Raw genomic sequence first — 24453 nt, 5'->3', positions numbered from 1 at the left:
AAAATTGTTGTAAATCCAATTATAGTTTCTTCTTTTTCTTCGTTATACATAGATTTATGCATTCGTAATAATATTGAAGAAAATTTGTAACCCAGTAAATTGATATAGTTCAATAGAGTTCAACATAATAAATCACTATATATATCGCCGTTCGTTGTAAATGCATAAAATCTGCACTCTAGATGATCACTAGTGATGAAAAATACGTTATAGATAAAGATACGATCGTATTTACTATTTATTATTTAATGATAATAAATATTTTGCCATCGACCATTTAATTATAAGAATTCAAATATGACGACAAGGTAAAACACACAAAAGTACCGCAGCCACCGTGTTAACCGCTAAAAATACAAAAATTTCATCGAATCGTAAACATTTTATAAAACGTGTCACCGTACAAAAATTATGAACGGATCGACAAAACAATCAATTCCAACATAGTAATGTATAGTGGCGCCATTCAAGTATAAGAGGTTAAGTTAACACAGCAGGCAACCGCGCCCATTCAAATTCCTTTCGACATCGCAAGAAACAAGCGATATCCCGACAAAAAAATCATTAAACAATATCACGAAACTTTTCGGAAACCCTCGCAGGTTTTTCTGCCATCAAAAAGAGAGAGAAACGAAAAGAGTAAGAGCTTACCAGCACAGAAACAGCTCCGGTATTTCGTAAACAGTGTAATCTACTCCTGTCGAACTCGCGAAAAAGAACATGGGCGAGGGAGAGCAGCCGGGCAGATACAGGTAGAGTGCGAGAATACAGAAAAGTGTAACGAGAAAGAGATGAAGAAGGAGAGAGAGAGAGAGAGAGAGAGGACGAAGGACACGGCTGTTGCATCCTGGCGTAGGAGTGCATCAACAGGATCTCGCCGGACCAAGTAGCTTCGGCGTGCCGGTGGTGGGGTTATGGAACGGGTCCGATGGTGGGGGGATCGGCGATCAGTGGTCAGTAGTGGGGGAACGGCACGAAGCGGAGAGCCGAGTGGAGCTCCCTCTGGCGAAGACCTCGTGTCAGTCGAGCCGTGTGCCGCGTCGCGGTAGTGTTGTGTCGTGGGGCCGCGATTCGCGTGTCGCGTCAACCACCAGCGACGCTTTTGTTTCCTGTGATTATGAGCGATGTGAGTTCAGTGAAGCCGAATCGAAGATCGTCACCGTGGTCCTCGTCGTGCACGTCGTTCCGTTACATTCCATCGCAGTCCAGTGAGAAAAGATCGGGAAAACGCGCGACCGAGAACTACCGCTAAAGTTCCGTAGCCGTTTGTTGCGGACCGCGTGCTCCCAGCCGTGTGTCGGTCCGCAGGCTCTTTTCGGGGGGTTTTTCAAGGTTACGGTTCGGTTGCCGGCACGAACGATCCGGGCCGCTGCTTCTGCCTGTTTTTTCTGTCACTCGGCGTGCAACAAAACGCACGCCCTCGATATCAAAAGAGAAGCCTCTCGTCTCCGCGGTCCGGGTCCCGAGACACCATCATCGACTCTTCTTCTTCTTCTCGTCCTTCTTCTATCGCTTGGTCTTCTCTGACGTTCGGTAACCGTCGCGTGTGGCAGAAGAGATATACATACATATATCCCCCGGTGCGTTTGTGTCAAGTATGCAAAGGTGTTCGTCGTTATACCAGTGAAGAAAAAAGAAAAGAAATCGTAGTCGTTGGGGCCCCTGTCGGTGGTCGATGCAAATGGATAATAGTGTCGGAACGGAGCTGCTTGTGCGACAGGAATCCTCAAGGTCACGGGAGAGAACCAGCCAGAGAGACGTGTCAGGATCGTAATAGCGACACAGGGTAGCGGGGCGAATCTCTAACGACCAATTTCGGTATCGTGAAACTCGAGAAAATAGAAAACCTCTGAAACACGTTCGACTTGAAATCGTGCGTGCTGCAAGGATAAGGATAAAGAGAGAGAGAGAGAGAGAGAAAGAGAGAAAGCGAGAAAGAAATACAAGAGTGTGTGTGTGTGTGCTGCGCGAGGTTGTTTACTCGCGGGATAAAACGCGAACCGATTAAAACAGACTGAAACGAATCGCGCGAAGTCAGTGTCCCTTTGTCTGCTGGACCGCGGTGGCCGTTGACCCTGTGCGAGGCCGCTGAATGTTTCTGCTGCGCGTAAAAAGCAAGGACAACCGAAGTGACGGAGGACGACACGGTCCATACATAAAAAATTAATTTCTCGTCGCGCGGTCGCCGGCGTTACCGTTCTCCGCGGCGGCTGATAAAAGTTTCAGTTGTAATTTGCAGGTTGCCCCGGTGTGCCCACCCCCCTCCCCCTCCTCCTTCACCTCCCCCCGAACGGCCCCCACTCCAACCTACCGATGCTGGGTTCTCTCGTGTGCTTCCATCGGGACACGTGTACGAGCGCCGGTTTCGATTTGGGGTTGAAATGATTGGCCTCTCCCCGTAGGTCTCTGCTGGCCGCTACCCCCGACCGCGGTTCGTGAAACGGAGGCAGGGACACGGAGCGCGATTAACTGCGTTCGTCTTTTAATTCGCACCTATACATACGGACACACCGTAGAAAGAGAGGGAGCATACACATAACCTTTATATCGTGTACGTGTGTATATATTTCTACGTACACGCGAAGCGTTCGAGCGAATCAGGCGAGTGGCTTTGTAGAAGCGTTCAAGAGGAGATCGTATCGATACATTGGACCAGTTGGACGGTCCGCGCCTCGTAATGAGCTAGAGCAGTGTACGTTGGGGATCGAACGTGACCGGTGCAGTAGCCCCCCGCATCCTCTATCCGGTATCCTCGAAGGAGCCGTTAATCGAGGTGCCGCCCATTACACGAAAAACCAATCGGGCCTGGGATCGTCTCGCCCTCGGAGGGAATCGGTCCACCCGATTGAATCGCGAATATTATACGTGATTTCTTCGTTTGAGCATCGTTCCCGGACCGAAGGAACGTGGTCTCCGGGACTACATAGTTCTCGCTCGGTTATCTCACTCTTCCTCTCTCTCTCTCTCTCTCTCTCTCTCTCTCTTCCTCTTTTACTCTCCTGTGTAACGTTCGAAGATGTCACGGTGTACAGTAGTAGCAGTAGCAACAACAGCAGCATCGAGAGGAACCGTCGCGTAAGAGTTGGGCTGATTAACAAAAATTAACAAACACGGGGCTGATTAGAGCAGCGGGGGCGGCAGACTCTCGCTTAGGCGAAACTTTAAGAAAGAGCCGCGCGAGGGCGTTCTCGAAGCGTTTTCGCGGTTATTAAACAGAGCGGCGGCAGAGATGACGATGGCCAGCAACATCGTGGTGGAGTGGCTGCGTTCCCTCCACCTGGGTCAATACTCGGAATCGTTCATCGACAACGGTTACGACGACCTTGAGATCTGCAAGCAGATCGGCGATCCCGATCTCGACGCGATCGGGGTCTTCAACCAGACCCATCGCGCTCGGTTGCTGCAATCGGTGAAGACTCTCCGGGAAGAGGGCGCCGCGAGCGTTTACTTCACGCTGGAGGAGAGCAACGACTGTCTCTGCGACAATGTCAGCTCCAAGTCCTCCAGGACGTCCTCCGAGAGACCACCCAGCGATAAAGAGGCACAGAGGGCATCGCCGACCGCCAGTTCTTCCAGCGGCGGTCAGGAATTAACCAAGTTCGCGGACGAGTACGAGGAGGGGAAGGCGGAACTCGTCAGAATCCCGGGGATGCAGCTGAGGATGCTGCTGCAGGAGAAGCTCAGACACGACGGCATCAGGCTCGCCTGCCAACCGTACACAACACCGGTGAGTTCGGACCTGTCTTTGTTTATTCGTAATTTCACTTCGCTCCTTCGAGAGATGTCTCCTCTGTCGATGAAAGCCTGGGAGTTGGCAGGCAGCCGGTACAAAATTGTATAACCTCAAATTTGTATTCTTTTGGTTTCTTTGTCATTTACTGGTCGTTAAGAACGATTCTTTGGATAGTAAGGTCTTTAATATTTTAAATATATTCCGTTGACTCTGGATATGTCAATCATAGACTGTTCCTTTTTTTTATGGTTGCTTCCTCCAGCGAGGGAACTGAGTTAGGAAACTAGGGGGCGCCAGATGTTGGCTGTTTGAGATGATTGTGGTTGATATTGTTGGTTTTAGAAAATTATTATAGCTTGAACAAGGTATTTTATTTGAGCATAAACGGCTTGATACTGTAGGATACGGTAGGATAACATAACATACGTGTAAGATAGGTGTACGCGGTATGCTGGAAGGAGTGGTCTCATTCATTGCTAACATGATGCACTTTAAGTGATAACATCCTTGGAGAATTTTTTATTCTTCTTCTTTCAGTATTTTGTTTAGTTATACAAAGCGACAATGTCCTATTTTCATTTGAGAAATACTTATGGTGTAAAAATGTATGCCCACATTAAACTGGTACACAATTTTTTTTGTAATTAAGAAGCTTAATAATACTGTAGTTATACTTAAGGATAGTTCGAAATAAAAGCAATAGTTAACAGTGGCAACAATATTGTTTTTTTTTTTTTTTAAAGAACCGTCAATTATTAGATTGAGCACATTTGAACGCGACGGTGTAGACAGTTTAATTCGAATCGGGATTGGAACGCAATAAACATGTTAAATAAATATATTGCTTCTATAATGGAATATGCTAGAACGAACTAATTGAATCTAAACCGCATTCATTATAGAATCGGTTGGTCCTAGTATATACCGAATCACATATATTCAAAGGTAATCCGTTTCCAATTCACGGTTTAGAAAAATGTAACTACTGAATACACTCAATCTCTGTGTGTGAGAGAGAGAGAGAGAGAGAGAGAGAGAGAGAGAGAGAGAGAGAGAAAATTCGACACACCGTTACAAATTTAACGCCACAGTATAATAATAGCTTTAGGAAAGCAATTTTATAAACTTTCACCAACTTCCATGCAACAATTAATGTATCGAACCTTTTACGCGATAACACTTACATCGAGAAACAATTAATAATACAAATGTCACATGTAAATGAAAGTTTCATCGAGTGATAATTCCGGCACCATTAAATATTGGACTGTTGCGTAAAGTAAATTCATAAATTATATACATACATAAATTATTCAAATTGCTAATTTATATATTAATACAGAACGGGTAAACTGAAGATGTAAATAGCTTATGTAATTTATGTAAACACTAAATATTAAACATATCCAGCCGTATTGTTATTTTCAATCGCGCTAAAGAATTTACGGTTACCACTGTAGAGGCACGAATCGACTTGTGTTAGGCTGTTAAAGGACTGTATTTGGGTCAATAGTAACTCGGAACAGAAGATGCAGAAAACTCGTAAGCCTCGCGAGATACGCCCGGAGCGCGGATTATCCCGTGATTCATTGTTTTGTTACTATTAGCAACCGCATCGGATAAGGCAAACCACGCTATAATACTTCAGTGCTCTATCTTACTTGACGAAATATCGACGTATAATTAATTGAGCAGTTCACTAATTGAGCCGTTTATTTTGAAAGTGGCATAAGTCACTTTATCGCAATGAAAAGTGGTGATTTTTTTAATGTTTATACGAAATTATTTATACTGAGAAAAATATCAGTATCCTGAGATAACAAATACAAGTAAATCTTCTCGAAAGTTAGCATCCATATTTTGAAACGTGTTAAAACCCCCCCTTGCCACTTTCAAAATAAACGGCTCAATTGTATGATGAAATGTTTTTGCACCGAATGTATTGCTGCCAAAATGGTCAAATTTGTAGTAGCCATTTTTGTTTTTGGACGTCGCAGCAAGGATAGTTGAAAGATAATTTGAATTCAAGAGTTCAAATTTTTGATAATAACTTCAAATAATAATATTAAAATTCGTGCTGTAAGCTGAAGTAATTTGATGATGCAAAGTAAATGAGAGTATAAATATTTATAAATTATACACTAGTTTCATACGAGAAAGGATGTTTGGAAGGATTATTTTGCGGTAACTTTTCTCAAATTGTATCTACCAGAGAAATTGTTTGCGTAACAAATGCAGTCAAATAATTTTCAATACGCGTTTCAGGCAATGTTTTAATTACTGTACTAGAAGTACACACACACACACAGGAAAACGTATAATAAAGCGTCCACTGCTGAAATTTTGTTCACTTTTCAAATAACAAATAGCTAATCGCTTTTTATATGATTCACGAGCACAGTTGCTCACAAAAACAAATTCATAAAGTAAATTTTAAATAGTATAAAAACGACAATAATCGCTGCAATCCGCCAAGAGGATACGTAATTGCAAATTTTCGTGAGATTCCGTTTCGAGTTTCCATCGAATATTCCATAAACAAACCCTAGAAACATTTCGCGATCCGTCTGCCGAAATTCAGGACTCGCACGTAGGACTTTCGTGACTGTTTGTACAGAGAGGAACAGTTATTCTCCTCGACCTCCATGCCTCAATACACGACTTATTACGGGCCCGGGAGGGTGTAAACGTGTAACGTGACTGATAATGAAGAGCCGAGTAAGGCAAATGGAATTCGAATTAAGTGAAATACGAATTACAGAGACTCGTCATTGTCGCTGGTGGGATTCGCCGCGTTCCCGACACGTGTGTATGTGTGTGTGTGTGCAGTCGTATCGTTATCACGAATGTAAAGCCTGGTCGCTTTATCGACTTCGAAACAACTGTAAGGTTCAACCTCGTCGCTAATGATTCACACAGCCCGACAACGTCTTTCCCGTATCTGCGTGCGTTAATTAGCGAGCGGCGGGCTGAATGCAGATGGAAAGATAGACGCCTTATATTGGGAGGCCTGGGTGGTTTTATCGCGGGAGGATAAGTCTCAGCTGTTATTTACATTCATGCCCGCGACATTATGACCCCGCGTTTACGTCGAGGCTCTTATTTCACCGGTTTATGGTCACGGCTGCTTAGCTTATTGGGCAAGGTGGCGCTTATACAAATCGCGGTTCTCCCGCTCGGCTCGGGTCCGGCGCGACGCGACGCGGCGGCCGTCGAATTTGAATGATAAAAGGCCAGGTGCCACGGTGAAAATTGTAAATTACGCGGGAATTACGATTGGTCGCCGACCACCAGGAATTCACGCGTGCCGCTTGGATACGTTTCCGCGGTCGGTTCCCCTAATAGTTTCTAAATTTTAATTCGATCGTGTCGTTACGCATTAAACCGCAACGCCCCCGCGCCTCCTCGGCGCAGATTAATATCGAATTTATGAAGGCAGCGCGAAGAATTTGAAAATTTTACGGCTCGTTTTACGAGCCGCCGCGCCGCAATGAAAAACAGTGTTTAACGTTGGGCTATTAATGAAATTGCGAACTCGTATAATTCACCGGGCTTACGGTGCTGTAGCTGATCGATAAACCGGCTGGCAAAAGAGCAAATTAAAATGCAGCGAAGTCTAGGAATTAGCGGGTTAAGGGTGATTATCTGCAGAGCGTTCGCGGTGCCGCTGGATAGAGCGTTCTTCTCTCTTTCTCCCCACCTCACCCCCACCGCCCCCCCCCATTTTTTGTAAGTAATAGGTGTACGAGAGAAAAAAAGCGCGTTTTTCTCGTTACTTTTTATGAAGAATGTTACCGGTTAAATTAATTCTCGCGGTTTATATTGCATTCCGAAGTATTAAAGCGTTTCGGGGGTCTCGCTTAAACGTCACGGAATTTATCCTCAAAGCGGCCACCGAGCACATTTCTGCGACCCGATCCACCAATTTGTAAATTGCACCGAAACAAATCGTAATTGAATGTGGACGGCAGGAAAGTCTCGCGTTGTATGCTTGTTTATGGAAATGAAAATACATAGACGTTGTTCAACCTATACATATTATCCTTCAGCGAAAATCGAAATAATTTAATCGGTAAAACCGGAAAGCGGACTTTGTCGCGATAAAAATGTAATTTCCGATCAACGTGCCAGTTAACGTGTTAAACAAATTGTTAAACAATCATTCTACAGGCTTCGATTTAACCTTCTATACATATATCCATATTTTTATCTCGGAATAATTTCTTTTTATAAAATAATTTAGATATAAATTAACAAGAAATTTGCAATTTTATAAAAAAGTAAGTTTCAATAGAAAGGTATAAAAATTGCGATGCATGATTTTGATTGTAAAGGCGAAACAACAAATCAACGTTCCACATTGTGGCTAAAAGTGAAATAAAATTAGGAAACATTGGTAAACGAATACGTGAGAACATTTCTCATAGAAACATTCTCATAATTTCATTAACGATAAAATGAAAAAATTAGGATCCCTTTTGACCCGTTCGGCGGTTCTATCGTTATGGTATCTGTTACGTTATATACAAAAATAGTAAACAAAGCCGCAGATTGCATTTTTGCAAAGGAAAAAGTTACTTAGAATGACCTCAGCTACCCCACATTTCCGTATTGCGAAACATTTTTGGGACATTCTGTATATCTATATCATTCGTTTAGATATCCTCGATCTTTCCGCAGTTGTATCTTCACGTGAAAGGAACAAACGGTTTAATCTCTGTCGAACATTTACCAGCTGGTGCTAAGGACAGCGCGGTATTAGAGTTTAAAGCGCGACGACCCCCGTCGAATTTCATATTTTTCAATACGTTTCGGGGCACTTTGTGTGCGCAACGGTTTTTCTCTGCGAATACTCGCATACTCGCACGCAAATGACTGCGGCGCAAGAAAAAGGCAATAAAAATGCCTGTTCTCTCTCAGAGCACGGTGGTCCGGCCGTCACTTGCTCCTTTTTACCCTACCACGCACGAGATATGCGAACTCGCGTTGCCGGTGTGCTGATCTCTCTCTCTCTCTCTCTCTCTCTCTCTCTCTCTCTCTTTCCACGTGCAACGCGCGTGTGTACACGCGTGCAAGATTTCAGCCCGCTTGCAAGATTTCACGGCCCGCGAACGCATCGGCATCGACCTCCGTCAAAATGATACTTACCACCTCCGGCTCGGATGCATACTTTCGTATTTATTGGTTCAATCCGGAAGGTCCGATTTGTACGGCGCCTCGGCCACGTATCTGGCCAATCAACATTCCAAGCATAGGGACCACGTAGCCAATTACGGTATCCGCGATACAATCAGCACCACTATGCGCCTATTTATTTGTTCAGCTGCTCGTTTATGGTGCAAAGAGTAAACACGTCGTGAATATTGCATCGGCGGACCGTGGACCGTTTCGGAAAAAAGAAAGGTTCTTTTGCAAAACGGATCACGGTTATGCGCATACTGAGGAGAGCACGCTCTATCAAACGGCACCGGGGATATCTTACGGCGAAAAAATAAGGGAGAAGGTCCTCTGCCGACGCGTTATTAATCAGCTCTGTAAGAAAAGTACGAACGCAAGCTATGTTCGCTAATTAAGGGCATCGGTGGAAGCTCGTTCTGCAGAGTCCTTAATGCACTCGAATGAAAGAGATCAAGGAGGAATTTGCAATTTTATAAATTCTGCTTTTAACGACACCGATCCTGCGTGTTTGTTCTTTTACCATATTTTTAGCCGAGAGTGTCATTGTGAAGGAAATTCTTCGGACGACATCCTGTAGGCGTAAACATTTCGGCTGGAACACGTTTTCTTTGCTCGTACCGCCGCGGCTGGTCTCGAATGCGATGTCGCGTAGTTACAGTTGAGTTTGCGATTCCAGAATTTTTGGGGAGGTCCTCCGCCGGCAATTGTGATACGATCTACACACGCTGACTTCGCATTAATATTCGTACACCTTTTAAAACCGAATAACTTGTTTCCAAATTGAACGGAACGACTTGAGTTTTTTGGAGATGTTAGCGGGGACGTGTTTTCTGTACAATGACTAAAATACTTTCCTTTCATTATGCTGTTACTTGGAACGACGGGAAAAATAAAAGTTTATTTATAAGTGATATTTATGGTATATATTTATTTATAGTTTATATATATATATATAAATCTAGTTTATATATATATATATATATATATATATATATATATATATATATATATAATATATATAATAATATATTTAAAATGATTTTAATATATAATGTATATAAAATCTAGTGTTTTCACTTTTTTATCTGAGCCTATAATTGAAACAATGCGTTTTATAGATCTCGGTAACTTGTACAGGATGTTTCATAATTCATGCTAGGGAATTGTATCAAGTAGATTCTACAGCTGGAAATAAAAGACGTAAATGCGAATTTTTCAGCATCCCTGTAAGTTACAAGTTTAGATGAAGAAGTTGAAAAACGTGAGTTTTTTTATTTCTTTTCCATTCCAAGTAATTACTATCAAAAGAAATTGTAGACAATTTTGGGCCACTATTAAAACAATTATTCTGATTTAAACGATGTCCGAATGCGCGCCACTGCATATGTATCATGTTGCTAAGTACGATGCCAATGCAACACTCAAACACGATTCACCTTCGTTCTTTCTACTTACGCTAATAAATTTTCTACTGCATCTTTAACCCTTTGCACTCGAGTGGTGACTCTAAGGCGCCATTAAAAAATTGTTACATCACGTTTCAAGATAATTTTTATATTATAAAAGTTTAGATGTAAAAAATTGTTAAAAGTCTAATTGTTGTGTGAGTCCCAAGACTAAATTTTATATGCATAAAATGCACTTTGTCATATAAAATGGAAATATCATAAGCCAAAAAAATTAATTTAGATTTACAGTTAAAATGGCTTCGAGTGCAAAGGATTAAAAAAGGGAATTGAAATGATATTGATCAGTTTCAAGAAAAAAGGAGCATACTAATAAATTGTAGGTGGATTCTGGCATTAATTCTGAAAATTGTCGAATTTATAGCACTCGGGAGCGAAGCCGTGATACACACAGTGAAACGTTTGAGAATCGTAGAAGGCAGCCGCGCGCTTCAACGCGGATTCGTAACGTGCGCTTCTACCCCGCAGCTCTAGCTTGGAGAAAACGGGCGTAGGCGAGCGGCAACGTTGTTTAGTTATAATTTTTGGCGAAGTTTGCCCGCCGAGCCTGAAACACACTACACGCTTCGCAACAGTCCGGGGAACAGCGCTCTAAACGCTCACTTGAACGCACGGTGTGTATCTCCTGGCTTTCGTTCTTTCAATAAAACTGGCGTTTTGTACCTCCCACGTGGGTGTCTTGCGGCTCCGATTCTTCGTGACAATTTATAGCTGCACGCATGCACTCCGGCACGGGAACTTTTCATGCTAAACATCATGAGCGGACACATTCTGGATGGTCGTACGAATTCATAAGTTTCTGCATTAATTTATTTCAAGAGGATCTGAAGCGACTCTACTTTTGTATACCGGGGGTTTCGTTCACCCTTTGCACTCGAAGTCATATTAACTGGAAAATTTAAATTAACTTTTTTGACTTATGGTATTTCCATTTTAATGACAAAGTGCATTTTATGCATACGAAATCGAGTCTTCAGACTCATACAACAGTTAAACTTTTAACAATTCCTTATACCTAAGCTTTGATATTATAAAAATTATCTTGGAACGTGGTGTAACAATTTTAGTGCTGCCTTAGAGTCGCCGCTCGAGCGTAAAGGGTTAATGCGCGTATCGTTTTAGCTGCGTTTAGATCTTCGAACGCATTTTCTTAGCTAAGAAACGATGTGTCTGCAAATTAAGTGGATTAGAATCATAATGACGTATGTCGTATATTCGAAAATATTGACTTTGATGTCTTAAAATGTAATCTATACATACCAAAATGTTAAAAAGACGAAACAAATTGAAATAAGGTGAAATAAATTATAAAGTTACTATGAATTAACTAACATCTAAATGATCTAAAACAATAAATATGAGTAGATTGCAAATCTTTATGCATTTAAGGTTATTTTATGTGATTTAAGGTGATTTTATATTATCTAGCAACACTTTCATTTTCTTTTTACAACGAGTGATCTTCCAGTTGACGAAAGAAACGTATCGTTGATTCGAAATTGTTGTAAAATGTATGAAAATGATAATTTGCGTAATGTTCTAAAGTATAATGATTAGAAATTTTCCAGCTCGATTTCGGCAGATGTTAAACAGACATTTATTCTGAAATTCTTCGAATGTTTTCACCATTTTGCGTTTCTCTTACTTTTGTCATGATTGCAGTTTCATGTTTGTAATTTGATCTGTCGAAGAATCGACTATAATCCACGAAAAGATTAATATTTTTCGGTGACATGATGAGTGAATGTTTGACGGTGGAAAAAGTTGCTAAACGCAACGTACGAATTCTGTTCCAGCAATAAAGTGGTAGACGCGCGTCCTACCCCGATAAAATAACAAAAAGGGAGGAATGTGAAGTTTTATTGTTCCTTCTGCAGGATTTTGAGCTGGAAAAGGTTTCGAAGCGAAAGTAAGGGTAAACGGATAGGGTAAGGTTTAGGGCGCAACTGTTACAATGTGTGTATCAGAATACGCTGATGTAGGGTTCGTGTGATACGAAGCTCAGGTAACATAGGGTTTAGCGAACACTGGTTGAAAATACATGTAAGGGATTGGTAAATTGCAGTTTAAATATCCATCATTTTAGACAATTTATTTACTGGCCGACAGAACGAGGGGTTATATTCCCCGCTTCAATTTTAAACGAATCGTGCTAACAGCTTTTAAAAAATCTTGATTCCTTTTCAAATATTGGAACTCCGCGGGATGCGCCATAGAATTTCCCGTAAAGTACGCTTTACGGTATTAAAATTATTACACCAGTGGGAAATATTTGGGTATCGAGATCGTTAACCTCGAACCAATTAAAAAGGAGAGCAATAACAAATAAAATTGAATTGGTTTTCCTGAAGTTTCATTATTTATTATGTTTGGTAAAAGTTCGTGAAAATGAATATTTTTCTACCGTACACGGGGCTTTGCTCTTATACATTTTTTGTTGTATCGTCAAACTGGATTGAAGCGGTTTCGATATTAAAAAGAGAACCAGCTGAAACGAATGCTCCGTGTAAATTGAGAAACATGTTCAACTGTGTTGTCTAATCATTTCTTTCTCTAAAAGACTCTTTTAATTTTGTCACAATACGTTTTTAGTGCGGATTACAATTTTAATCAGATTCAATCGGATTATCCTCAAGGTAAAAGTAGCTGTACTGGTTTTCACTTTAAAAAGTTAATCTGTTAACGGATTACATACATACGAACAATTCTACGGGTTTCTTTCTCTGCGTCACTGTTGCAAATCAGAATATTTGTAACAACAGCTCGTTTAAAAATCGTGGAATCTCGGTCGGGTGAAAATCAGCGTCTGTGACATCGGTCAAGTTCGTACAACGACCCTTACAAAAATGGCTCTTTGAGATTCTGGAGAAGTGCTGTCTACTCGGTAGCCCTTGCTTCTATTACTTCCTCTTCCATCCTGTTCAAAATACATGCTTCGATCGAAATTTATCTTCGAAACACGAATCTGACTTCAAAATTGGTTATATCGGAGAAAAATGTACCAAAGCGTTGCCTCGTCGAATAAGTCAACACAATAATGGACAGAAAGTTATCAAATATTTAGAGAAAATAGAAAATCTTGAGAATCCGTGAGAAACTTCGTTTTTAATCCCACTTTGCTAAAGGTTGCGAAGAACGGTGGACCAAATGAGCCTAAATATTTCGTGAAGAAGAAAGACAATCTCGCGGATCTGTAAAGAACCGCCTGCAGATCTCCATCTTTAATCTCATAGATTGACTGCGGATTTTATGCATTTGTGAGAGAAACGAATAAGTGAAATACAAGACTGTAAAGACGTTAGAAGAATTTCAGGATATTATAAAGTAATTTTCAACTTGTTACAATTATTGAAAGAAGAAAGCAATTTGAATAATTTTATCGATTCTAAAATATGTATTAACATTGAAAAAACCGAGGCGACTAGTATTTCTTATAAAAAGAAATTTCTTCTTTCTTTCAGAATGACGAGCGTTGAAACGCGGCACGCGCCCGTTAAGACCTTGGCCGTTCATTTCTACAAAATCACACGTACTTAAAAGTAGCCAGAAGTAGCACTCGCGAAATGACGTGTGAAAACAAATCAATTTCGTACGAATGAAGCCCCAAGTTCGCCATGTTTTTGTAAACCTTCTCGAAGTTACAACTGTTATAAACTCTACAGTTTTTCTAAATACATTGAAATTGATTAAAGACTCGTTTATATTCACCAACAAATCATACAAAAATAACTGAAATATACTTTCCAACAAGCATCGAAGTATAATGCAAACCTGTTTTTTTTATGTTTTCCAATGAGTTACAAAAGTTTTATCTTCATTTGCATAATTCGGTCGTCAAGTCGGTATTTCTTATTACATAATAACGTAAAAGGAGAAATATATTTCGATTGTGAAACATGTTACCATCTTGTAGCAAAGAAAAATTTTTCTAAATACAGTAATGTCTCCCTAATTGACACTCTGGATTGTCTACAGAAATGGATAATTTGGGAAGAGGGAGATACGATCACTCGAGCCTTGCGGTTATAATTATGAATTGTCAACAATTATAAAAATGAGCCGCAAGACTCGGAATAATCGTATCTCCTCTTCCAAAATTGTCCACTTTTGTGCACAATCTGAGCGTCCATTAGGGAGACATTTCTGTACATACAGAAAACGGAGAAGAAATTCGATTTTTGCGATAGGATCCCGCTTCTCTGCAATTTAACCATTGTACAATGGTCGAAGGAAAATGTACCAGAATGTTGGTTCGTCGAATATGTTGTGCGAGCAACAATGGACCAAATGATTCTAAATATTCCAGAAAGTGAGACAATCTCGTAGATCTGCGGTAGACCGGCAGAACCGGTTCGACAACGCGATATTTTCTCTTATCTTCATTTTTGATCGCATAAATATGTGGTCGGCGCAAACACCGAGCCACCAATGGTGGTTTCGTCGATCCCAATCACACATGCTTAGTAAGTGATCGATCAGGTGAGTTTCTGATATTCTAGGGGAGAGAGAGAGAGAGGGAGAGAGAGACCAGTACAGCGACTAAGTTCTTCGTGTGGCACAACTACACGCAGACCGGCGGTAATAGCGTTTAAATATTTGAACGAATGTTCAATCGATATCCCTTAGGCATCCCCGTCACAGCTCTTTCTGAACCGCTCGTTCTCTTCTCCGTTCCTTTCCGACTCGTTCCATCTTGCAAGCGGCCTGGCCGAGCACGTTTCAATGAAATATCAAACGCGGCGAATGAGATTCTCTTATTCCGGAAGCAGAATGGGACCCCGGAGGAAGCGTGGAACAGAAAACGTTATACATTATACGACGACGACAACACTCCGTAATTGATCGAAGATAGCTGTCCCCGTCGAAGCATCCGCGCCGGCTGTCTAGCTCTGCGTCGAATTACATACTTCGGTAATGAACTTGCTCCTCGGTCGTGCACATATGTATTACTAGCCTACGAAACTTCATTAGCGATGATTTTTTGCGTTAGTTGCAAGGGAGACGAATTTTCTATCTCTCAAAATTTTCAGATTTTTCACCAATTTATTTTTCATTTATAAACAGGCAAAATTCGTCGTACATATTTCTTGCAAACTTTTCACCCTCCATGGGTCGAATTATTTTCTTAAATATAAAAAAATTTATGCAACGGAAAATCTATTATTATAAACCTATATATGCTAATTAAGAAAATATTTAACGGTTTAAACAACTGTATTATAATTAATTCAATTTGTAACTTTGAAGTAACGACAATGTTTCCACTTCTGTGCATAAATGCTTAAGCGTGAAATTCCACAAAACAGTTTGAATTTGGCGTTAATGCCGTTGCATTTGGAACATTTAATTTTTGGAACTCCTTTACACTACGGCTTTTTGCAGCGCCCTCTGTTGGCTGAAAAAATTGACCAATGTGCTACTTCATCTTTTCTTTTAATATTTATGCGTCGTCAGGTAAATGCTGCTGGATGACCTTCATCGAACTCAGAATCTAATAAAGATTTTTCGGGTCTATTACCGCTAATGGGTCTAATTCTAATTCCTTTTTTATTTTTATATGATTTTGTATCCATATTTTGGGTATTTGATGTATAAATTTGAAAATAGAAGAAAGCACAACTATTATATCCTAACTACACTCGAATCTACCACAATATCCCAATGTAACCTGAAAGTTACAAAACTGTATCATATACAAATAGTAACAAAATGATTATTGAAATGCAAATAAATAAATTGTTGTTGATATACCAACCCAGTGCTATTATGTGCGCTTTTTTTTATTTAGTAAACACCGACAAAAACACAAATAATTTCAATTGTGCAAGATATCCCTTTGGTTTCTATCTGCAGACAACAATTGCAAGGTATTTATTTTGACATTTCAGGTTGCTGGTGCTGCCAACCGTCGTTAATATTGTTATTGATAATTTCAGAGGCATTATATAATTAAGACGTATATATCATCTTGTGAAAAAAACTAAGACTATTCGGTAAAATGTGGATATAACAGCTTGTGACTTGAAAGTTACATGGGCCCGTAGAGGGTTAAAGTCGACGTAGCAACAAAATGGTTTTCTTACACGGACATGTTGGTTTCGCCGAAAAGAGATAAAATAGCAACGACGGCGTAACATGAAGTTTAAACAATGCCGAGGAGAGTTTTTGCCATGACGGTACTGCTGCTAATCCAGCTACGTACCTCGTGGGCCAGCAAAAATTTCTGCGCGCTCATTTTCGCTACTGCATCGCGAAATAATTGCGAATTTTTTCAACTTCTCCGGAGCGATTCAACTTCGCAGCCCCGAAAGGTACCCGGGACAGTACTTCAGGAAATTTTTACAAAATTTTTAAATAGCCTGCCACTGTATAAGCCAAGGAGAACGTGGCACCTTCGCAGTTTTAATTAAGCGAAGTTATTTTTCCCCGTAAGCGTTTTCGCGAAATTTGACTGCTCGAGTGTGTACAGTCCGGCTGGCAGGAAGAGATTCGCGACAGTATTCTCTGTTTAGAAGTAAACAAATTAGACCGGCTGATGTAGAAAAATCGAGTACGTACTCCGAGATGATCGGTCGGTCGAGTGTTTGATTCGTTCCGATGGGAGAAAATTACAGCGTATTGGTTTATTTAAGTCGATCAAGTGGACCAGACGGGACTGTCGGCTGAAAGCAAGACTTCACTGCGCCGGCAGAATCGCCAAGATGGACATCGACCACACTCGAGCGAAAAACAAACGGACGAGGAACGGCGGCGAGGGGGCGGAGGGGCGAGGAGTGGAACAACAAAGAGGACTTCCCCGTGTCGGGACTTTTAACTCTCATCACGGGCATTCAGATATATCTGCCGCATCTCCGGCAACGTATGCTCGATTTACACTTACGCGAGCGTACACACGGCCGACCTAACGTAATCCTATCCTCATCTCCGTTCTTCCCGCAGCTCGTTCCGGCTCCGCGGAATCCTTGTATGTGCACTTCTTCACGGCTGGATTATCACAAGAACACGCCGGATGATAGCGCGGATGTTAAACATTTTTCAGAGGCCGCCGCGGATATGTCGCGCCGTTCCCCCTCGCCGCGATGGAAATGAGAGAAAAGTATGAAAATCGGAACGTCGCGGACCACAAAGACTGTTCTCGGTAGCCCAGTTGTAGTCAAAGTAACCGAGGACTTCGTACGCGGCCGCTTCAGTCCGAATAGAGGAAGCACAACTGGACTACGCTTTAACATGGCGCTCTTATTATAATCTCAAACAAGACTTAAAATACCGAGCACAAGAATGGAAGTTTGGCCAACAAATACGTAAGAGGCACGTCGGAGACTGTCTTACATGTTTTTAATAAAAAGTGTATACTTAGAAAGTGTAAATTCTCTTTATAATTGACGGTCAGATTGTGCACAAAAATGAATAATTTGGGAAGAGGAGATACGATTAAACGAACCTTGCGGTTTGTTTCAAAAATTGTTTCACTGCACGCGATGGTATTAGTGGGCAAATTTTGACTTACGTATTAAAATGTAATCTATACATGCCAAAATGATAAAAAGACAAGTGAAATAAATTATTGTTATTATTTATTTAGTGTTAACGGATCAAAACCGTTCGTTAAAAAGATAAAGAAAATGCAATAAGTTCGTAGTTGACGGTTAAAAAATTATGAAGTTACTATCGATTAACTTAATTCTAAATTATCTTAGCGATAACTTCGCTGAGTGAACAATAAGCATGTTAAAAATAACACATGTGTCTCACGATCAAGAAAATGTCACTTACGCCACTATGATTCGATTACTTTCATGTTATTATCCCATTGATGATCCTCTGTCGGTATCGAAAATGAAATCCTAATCTCATTGGATCCTATCGCGTACAGTTCTAGAAAATAATCATCAACGACCTTCATAGTTGTTATAAATGATTTGACTTACATGAAGCGTGAAATCTACTGAATTATGATATACATATTCGATCAATGGTAGAAGATGCAGACTAACGATCCATACACCAACGCTAAACCGAAAAATCGCTAAAACTAACTAACATGTATCGCCGCATAAAAGAGTCGGAAGCTTGAATTTCTTCAAACTTCGTGCATTTTTCGAAAACAACAAAATGCATTAAATCGTTTCCAAACTCTGTCTTCGGAACATCGATAATCGCGAATCGAAACATATTTTCATTCTCGAGTAGATCGATCTATAAACTTCTTAATATCTACGGGAGAACTGTTAAAGAGAAGTTTCCTTTCTCGGAACAATGAATAATACATACAGCATTTACACGCTGCTCGACCGCGCGCGTACAATCCAGTTACATTTCCGATAGCGTCGCTAATTCGAAAGTGGTGCGATTAATCATTGTTCCGCGAGCCCAGCGACGCGTCGGTGTTTTCAAGAATTAGCAGAGAAATCTATCTCGTAGTCCTGTAACAGTCTACTTAGATTAGGAACGCAAATGCGTAGCGAGGCCGTGAGCCTTGTAGAGGATTTCGCCAGAAATCCCTCTTTGGCTCTGTGTGTGTGTGCGTGCGTGTGTGTGCGTGTGTGTGTGTGTATGTGTGTGCCGCGCTCATTCCTCTCGGCGCGGCGTGTCTCCTCTCCGGTTTTACACGGATCTGTTTGTGGAAATCGAACGCAGACGATCCGACTTCAAAAAGTTTTTTAAGACAAGGGATTTGTGGGTTCGATTACGGGCAACTATGAGCGTGCGCTAGGGGGTTGGCTATTTTTATCGAGCCGGCATCCCGGAACTTTCTTGTCGCAGAAAATTGCCTCTGCGTTCCGATTCCGATTTCAACTTGAAAATAAATTTTCCTCGATAGTTTACACATCTCGGCAGCGAACTGTTCAGATACTCTGACCAACTTCGTTCTATTTAGCGAAACATATAATAGGTGCAGTTATTTCTATCGTGAAATTCGTCAAATGTTTGTTTAAATTGCTTAGTCGTTCATACCAATCGTCACGGCCATTCTCAACTTCTTTTGTGAGTCTTTTACTTCATTTAAACACTCTGTGTCATCGCTTTATTATTATTATTATTATTATTATTATTATTATTATTATTATTATTATTAATATTAATATATATTAATATATTACTGTTATTATGTAATAATAATATATAATAATATAATACAATATATTACTATTATTATATACTAATAATATATAATATAATCTATTATATTATTATTGTTGTTGTTGTTGTTGTTGTTGTTATTGTTATTATAACATACTATTATTTCTCCTATTGTTATTACTGCCGTTAATGTTACTCATATTACCACTATCTTTATTATCTAATTCTCATATTAGTACCGATATATTCCATTCCATTTTCGTTCAGTGCTATCTTGTCACTATTACTTTTCCGTCTTTCTATCTTTGTCTCGTGTGCTCGCTATTATAACATTCTCTGTAACCAAGGGTCCACCTCGTTGATATAATAAATATTATTATTATTATTATTATTATTATTATACTATATGTACCGAGAAGGTCAAGGTTAAGTTTCATATCTTTTATTATAAAAATGTAAAAAAAAAAATTATGAAGATACTTTCACAGAAATCAATTAACTCATTTTCGTAATAAAATGTTCGTATTCCAATAAATATCCATCGTTATGCATCAACAAATTCCAGTCAGTTGTAGTATCCAGTAAGTTTAGATCTTAAACAGTGACTAGAAAGTGATATCCTGATTTTTAGAAATTTAGCGAGCAGTACGATTATGTAAAAAATTATGCAATCGTGTGTGTTCAAAGAATTGTTTGCGTTTAATCGAAAAGGATTTTAGTTTTCGGGTATAGAAGTTTCCTGTTTCTCTCGGTTTAATTATTTGATTTTCGCATTGAATGCGGCTTCGAATGATTCGGAAACTCTGAGAAAAACGAATTCACTGGTAACTTGGGGCACAGTGGAGACGACAAAAGAGCCCGGCTGTTCTTTCCCGCATACTCCTTTTAGCGGATGGTCGTCATTCTTCCGTTTCTCTTTCATGGCGTACAGTTGTAACGACGTATTCGATGCATTCTCGAAATTAAAATTCCGGACCGTTGTAAATTCACTTTCTAGGATTTGTTCGAGATCTCTACGGTAATGTGTCGGTTCATTGAAGTTGAGCTGCAATGTACTCCGATAGTGTCGTCAATATTCTTTATCAGTTTAAATACTTCTTATCCACCTTATCATTCATGAGAACTATGATCCAATGAGATTAGGATTTCATTTTCGTTACCGACAGAGGATCATCAATGGGACGATAACATGAAAGTAATCGAATCATATAGTGGCGTAAGTCACGTTTTCTTGATTGTGAGAAACATGTGTTATTTTTAACATGCGTATTGTTTACTCAGCGAAGTTATCGCTAAGGTAATTTAGAATTAAGTTAATCGATAGTAACTTCATAATTTTTTAACCGTCAACTACGAACATATTGCATTTTCTTTATCTTTTTAACGAAGGGTTTCGATCCGTTAACACTAAATAAATAATAACAATAATTTATTTCACTTGTCTTTTTATCATTTTGGCATGTATAAATTACATTTTAAGACGTAAATCAAAATTTGCCCACTAATCCTATCGCGTGGAGCGAAGCAATTTATGAAATAGTGAATTACGCATAGTGGTGCAATTAGAAACATCGAATTATGCACAATAAGAAAAATATAAAAATATGTTTCTGAAGAATCTATAAACTATTTTATTTAGCTGAAGCATTAATCTAAGTAAGGATTGGCATTTGTAGCTCCTCGCACGAGACGTATTTCGTTCGGATCGAGTTGAATTTAGAAAAATAAGGGCAGACACGAAACGCCCGATTCTATTATTACTGCCATCGAAGACTGTCGTGCTTTCAGCATTCGAGTCATCGGCGAAGGAAGTAGGAAGGGGCAGAATTCTCCTGAACAAGACTGGCGGGAGGCCTCCCAAGTCGATTCTTTCGTCGTCCCATGTATAGCTTAATTGGTTAAAGCAGTTGGTCGGCAAGCGAAAAATACGGGTTCGCATCCGGATTCGGTAATTCGATCCACCGATTCCTTCACTCTCTGGAATAGGGAACCGTGCGCGACCCTAGATCCCGCAAATTTTTTTTCCCTTGGAGTCATGTTTTCATAATGAACCTGCTCTGTATTCACCGAAATCAAAGCCAAGTTTGCCTTTCTTATGGTTCACATCAAAATTTTCGGCATGCATTGCACCGTACCTAAAATCATACAGGTGCATTTCACGATAGAAACACCCAAAATAAATATAACGAAACCATTAAAACTTCAAGTGTTCGCGAAATCGAAGAAAAAACTCATCAGTTCTCTCGGTAAAATGAATGTTCCTGTTCACGTTTTTTAGTGGAAATGAATATTCGCTTGCATTTTAAGTTTCAATATTTAATTTTTTAGCTTCGGTTCTAATGCTTAATCTTTGAGCTTGAGTTTTAATATCCTTATTCTTGAGCTTAAATATTAATATTTGTATCTTTGAGCTTGAGTTTTAATATTTTTATTTTCGAGTTTAAGTCCCAATGTTTAATCTTTGAGCTTGAGTTCCAATAAATAATGTAAAGTTTGAGTTTTAATATGTAATCTTTAAGTTGGAGTTCTGATATTTAATCTAAGCTCTAGATCTTAAGTTCTAGAACTGAATCTAAATCTTGAGTTCTAGAACTGAATCTAGATTTTGAGTTCTAGAATTGAATCTATATACATCTTGAGTTTTAATATTTAATCTTTAAGTTGGAGTTTTGATATTTAATCTAAGTTTTAGATCATGAGTTCTAGAACTGAATCTAAATCTTGAGTTCTAGAACTGAACCTAGATTTTGAGTTCTAGAATTGAATCTATATATACATCTTGAGTTTTAATATTTAATCTTTAAGTTGGAGTTTTGATATTTAATCTAAGTTTTAGATCATGAGTTCTAGAACTGAATCTAAATCTTGTGTTCTAGAATTGAACCTAGATTTTGAGTTCTAGAATTGAATCTATATATATATACATGTTGAGTTTTAATATTTAATCTTTAAGTTGGAGTTTTGATATTTAATCTAAGTTTTAGATCATGAGTTCTAGAACTGAATCTAAATCTTGAGTTCTAGAACTGAACCTAGATTTTGAGTTCTAGAATTGAATCTATATATATATATATATATACATTTTGAGTTTTAATATTTAATCTTTAAGTTGGAGTTTTGATATTTAATCCAAGCTTTAAATCTTGAGTTCTAGAACTGAATCTAGATTTTGAGTTCTAGAATTGAATCTACATCTTGAGTTCTGATATACCGAATCTACAGCTTGCATGAGTCGGTACGTCACTTCGGCCAATTCTTTTCACACAGGCTATTGAAAGATCGCGTAGGTAGAAGATCGAGAGGCTGCTTCCACGTACCCGCAGAATTTCTGAGAAACGCCATTACGGTAAAGTGTGGGAAATGTTGCCCCGAGAATTACAATGCGCATCCTGATCCCAGCGACGGGTAACCATGATTTCGGAGGGATCCTATGTGGCGAGAAAGTTTGAGGATTTGACCGGAACCAATCATTTCCTGGCCCGGTATATATGTCGAGCGGACGAACAACCGTATACGCGCACGTTAAATCTGTTATTCATGATCGATATCTACTTTTCCGGTTCTACGTGATACGGTCATCATGCGGATCCTACAAAAGTTTCATTACCTGATTGGAATTTATTGAAAGTTTTAGTTTCATCCTTTCTGGGCGTAAAGAAATGTGCAAAATATTGTTTTAGTTCCCTCCGTTTCTAAATAAAACACAAATTTCTTTGATAAATCGAAATTCTAGTAATTGAATGAATATTTGAAAGTTTTTGAATAGCGATATTCAAAAATATTCGGCGGTTGTTGAAAAATTGTTGGGAAAACGTGAATCATATTTTGCATTCCAAGCAATTATTTTATCTTGCTCGTACAGTTTGTGAAACATTTGTTACATATTTTGCACTCGTATAAAAAAAGGAACATCGTCTTTCTTTTAAGTGAATTATAAATGAAAATACTTTGCGTGTCAATCGTTTCGAGGTGTATTTTCAAAATTAGGATTAAACTACTTTATTTTAGAGACGAACAGTTTCTTTTTACAGAGAAAATTACTTCCCGAGTCAGGTTTATTTAAAAATACAGATTAATTTACGTTACGTGCTACGTACATTTAAAAATACCAATTGAATTACTCTACGATCCAAATATTGTTGAAAAACACGGATTAAATTACTTTACGAGCCAGGTATTATTTAAAAATACGGGTTGAATTATCGTACAAATCAAGTATGCTTAAAAGTTCAGATTAAATTACTCCACAAGCCAAGCACATTTAAAAACACAAACGATTTATTCCAGGTATTTAAAAATTCATTCGAAATTACTCCAGGAGCCAAGCATATTAAAAAATACAGATTGAATTACCCTACAAGCCAGATATTATTTAATAATTCATTCGAAATTACTCCACGAGCTAAGTATACGAAAAAAATACAGATTGCATGATTCTACAAGCCAGTTATTACTTAAAAATTCATTTTAAATTACTCCACGGGACAAGTATATTAAAAAATACAGATTGAATTACTCTACAAGCCCGATATGATTTAAAAATTCATTCTGAATTGCTCCGCGAGCCAAGTATATTAAAAAAATACAGATCGAATTACCCTGCAAGCTAGACATTATTAACAAAATTCATGTGAAATTACTTCACGCGCCGAGTATATTAAAAAAATACCGATTGAATTACTCCACGAGGCAAGCGTATCTAAAAATTCAGATCGAGTCGATCTACGAGCCATTCTCTTTGGTCCAAGGATACCTAGCCTCTGTACAAAACCCGTCGAATTCGTTATTTTCTTGCCGATTAGTTTTTCGAATCCCTCGTATCCGAAGTGATAATTCCATAGGGTCGGTGACAATTTAGGGTAGAGTGTTTTTGAGTATGAAACAGAAACTCGTGGGTGGTCAGAAAGAGAGAGATAGAGAGAGAGAGAGGGAGAGAGAGAGAGAGAGAGAGAGAGAGGATGACAGCGGTTCCGGACACAGTGGGAAGTTCAGGCA

The 24453-nt window shown here is 39.3% G+C and overlaps 1 protein-coding gene across 5 annotated transcripts in view; it reads left to right on the top strand.

Moving 5' to 3' along the window:
• The first annotated feature begins 1033 nt into the window (after positions 1–1033).
• Positions 1034–24453, top strand: part of LOC117227652 (uncharacterized) — a 664926-nt gene continuing 641506 nt past the window's right edge. For 3 of the 5 annotated variants that reach the window (XM_076524319.1, XM_076524317.1, XM_076524318.1), the window contains exon 1: positions 1034–3727. In XM_076524319.1, coding sequence (XP_076380434.1) covers positions 3230–3727 — 498 coding nt within the window. In that variant the 5' untranslated portion in view covers positions 1034–3229. The remainder of the gene's footprint in view (positions 3728–24453) is intronic. The other 2 variants (XM_033483090.2, XM_076524316.1) reach the window with 2 other exon arrangements.

Source organism: Megalopta genalis, chromosome 8, assembly GCF_051020955.1.
Source record: "Megalopta genalis isolate 19385.01 chromosome 8, iyMegGena1_principal, whole genome shotgun sequence".
Lineage (NCBI taxonomy): Eukaryota > Metazoa > Arthropoda > Insecta > Hymenoptera > Halictidae > Megalopta > Megalopta genalis.
The sequence above is the reverse complement of the archived record's forward strand: the minus strand, read 5'-3'. Positions and strand labels throughout refer to the sequence as shown.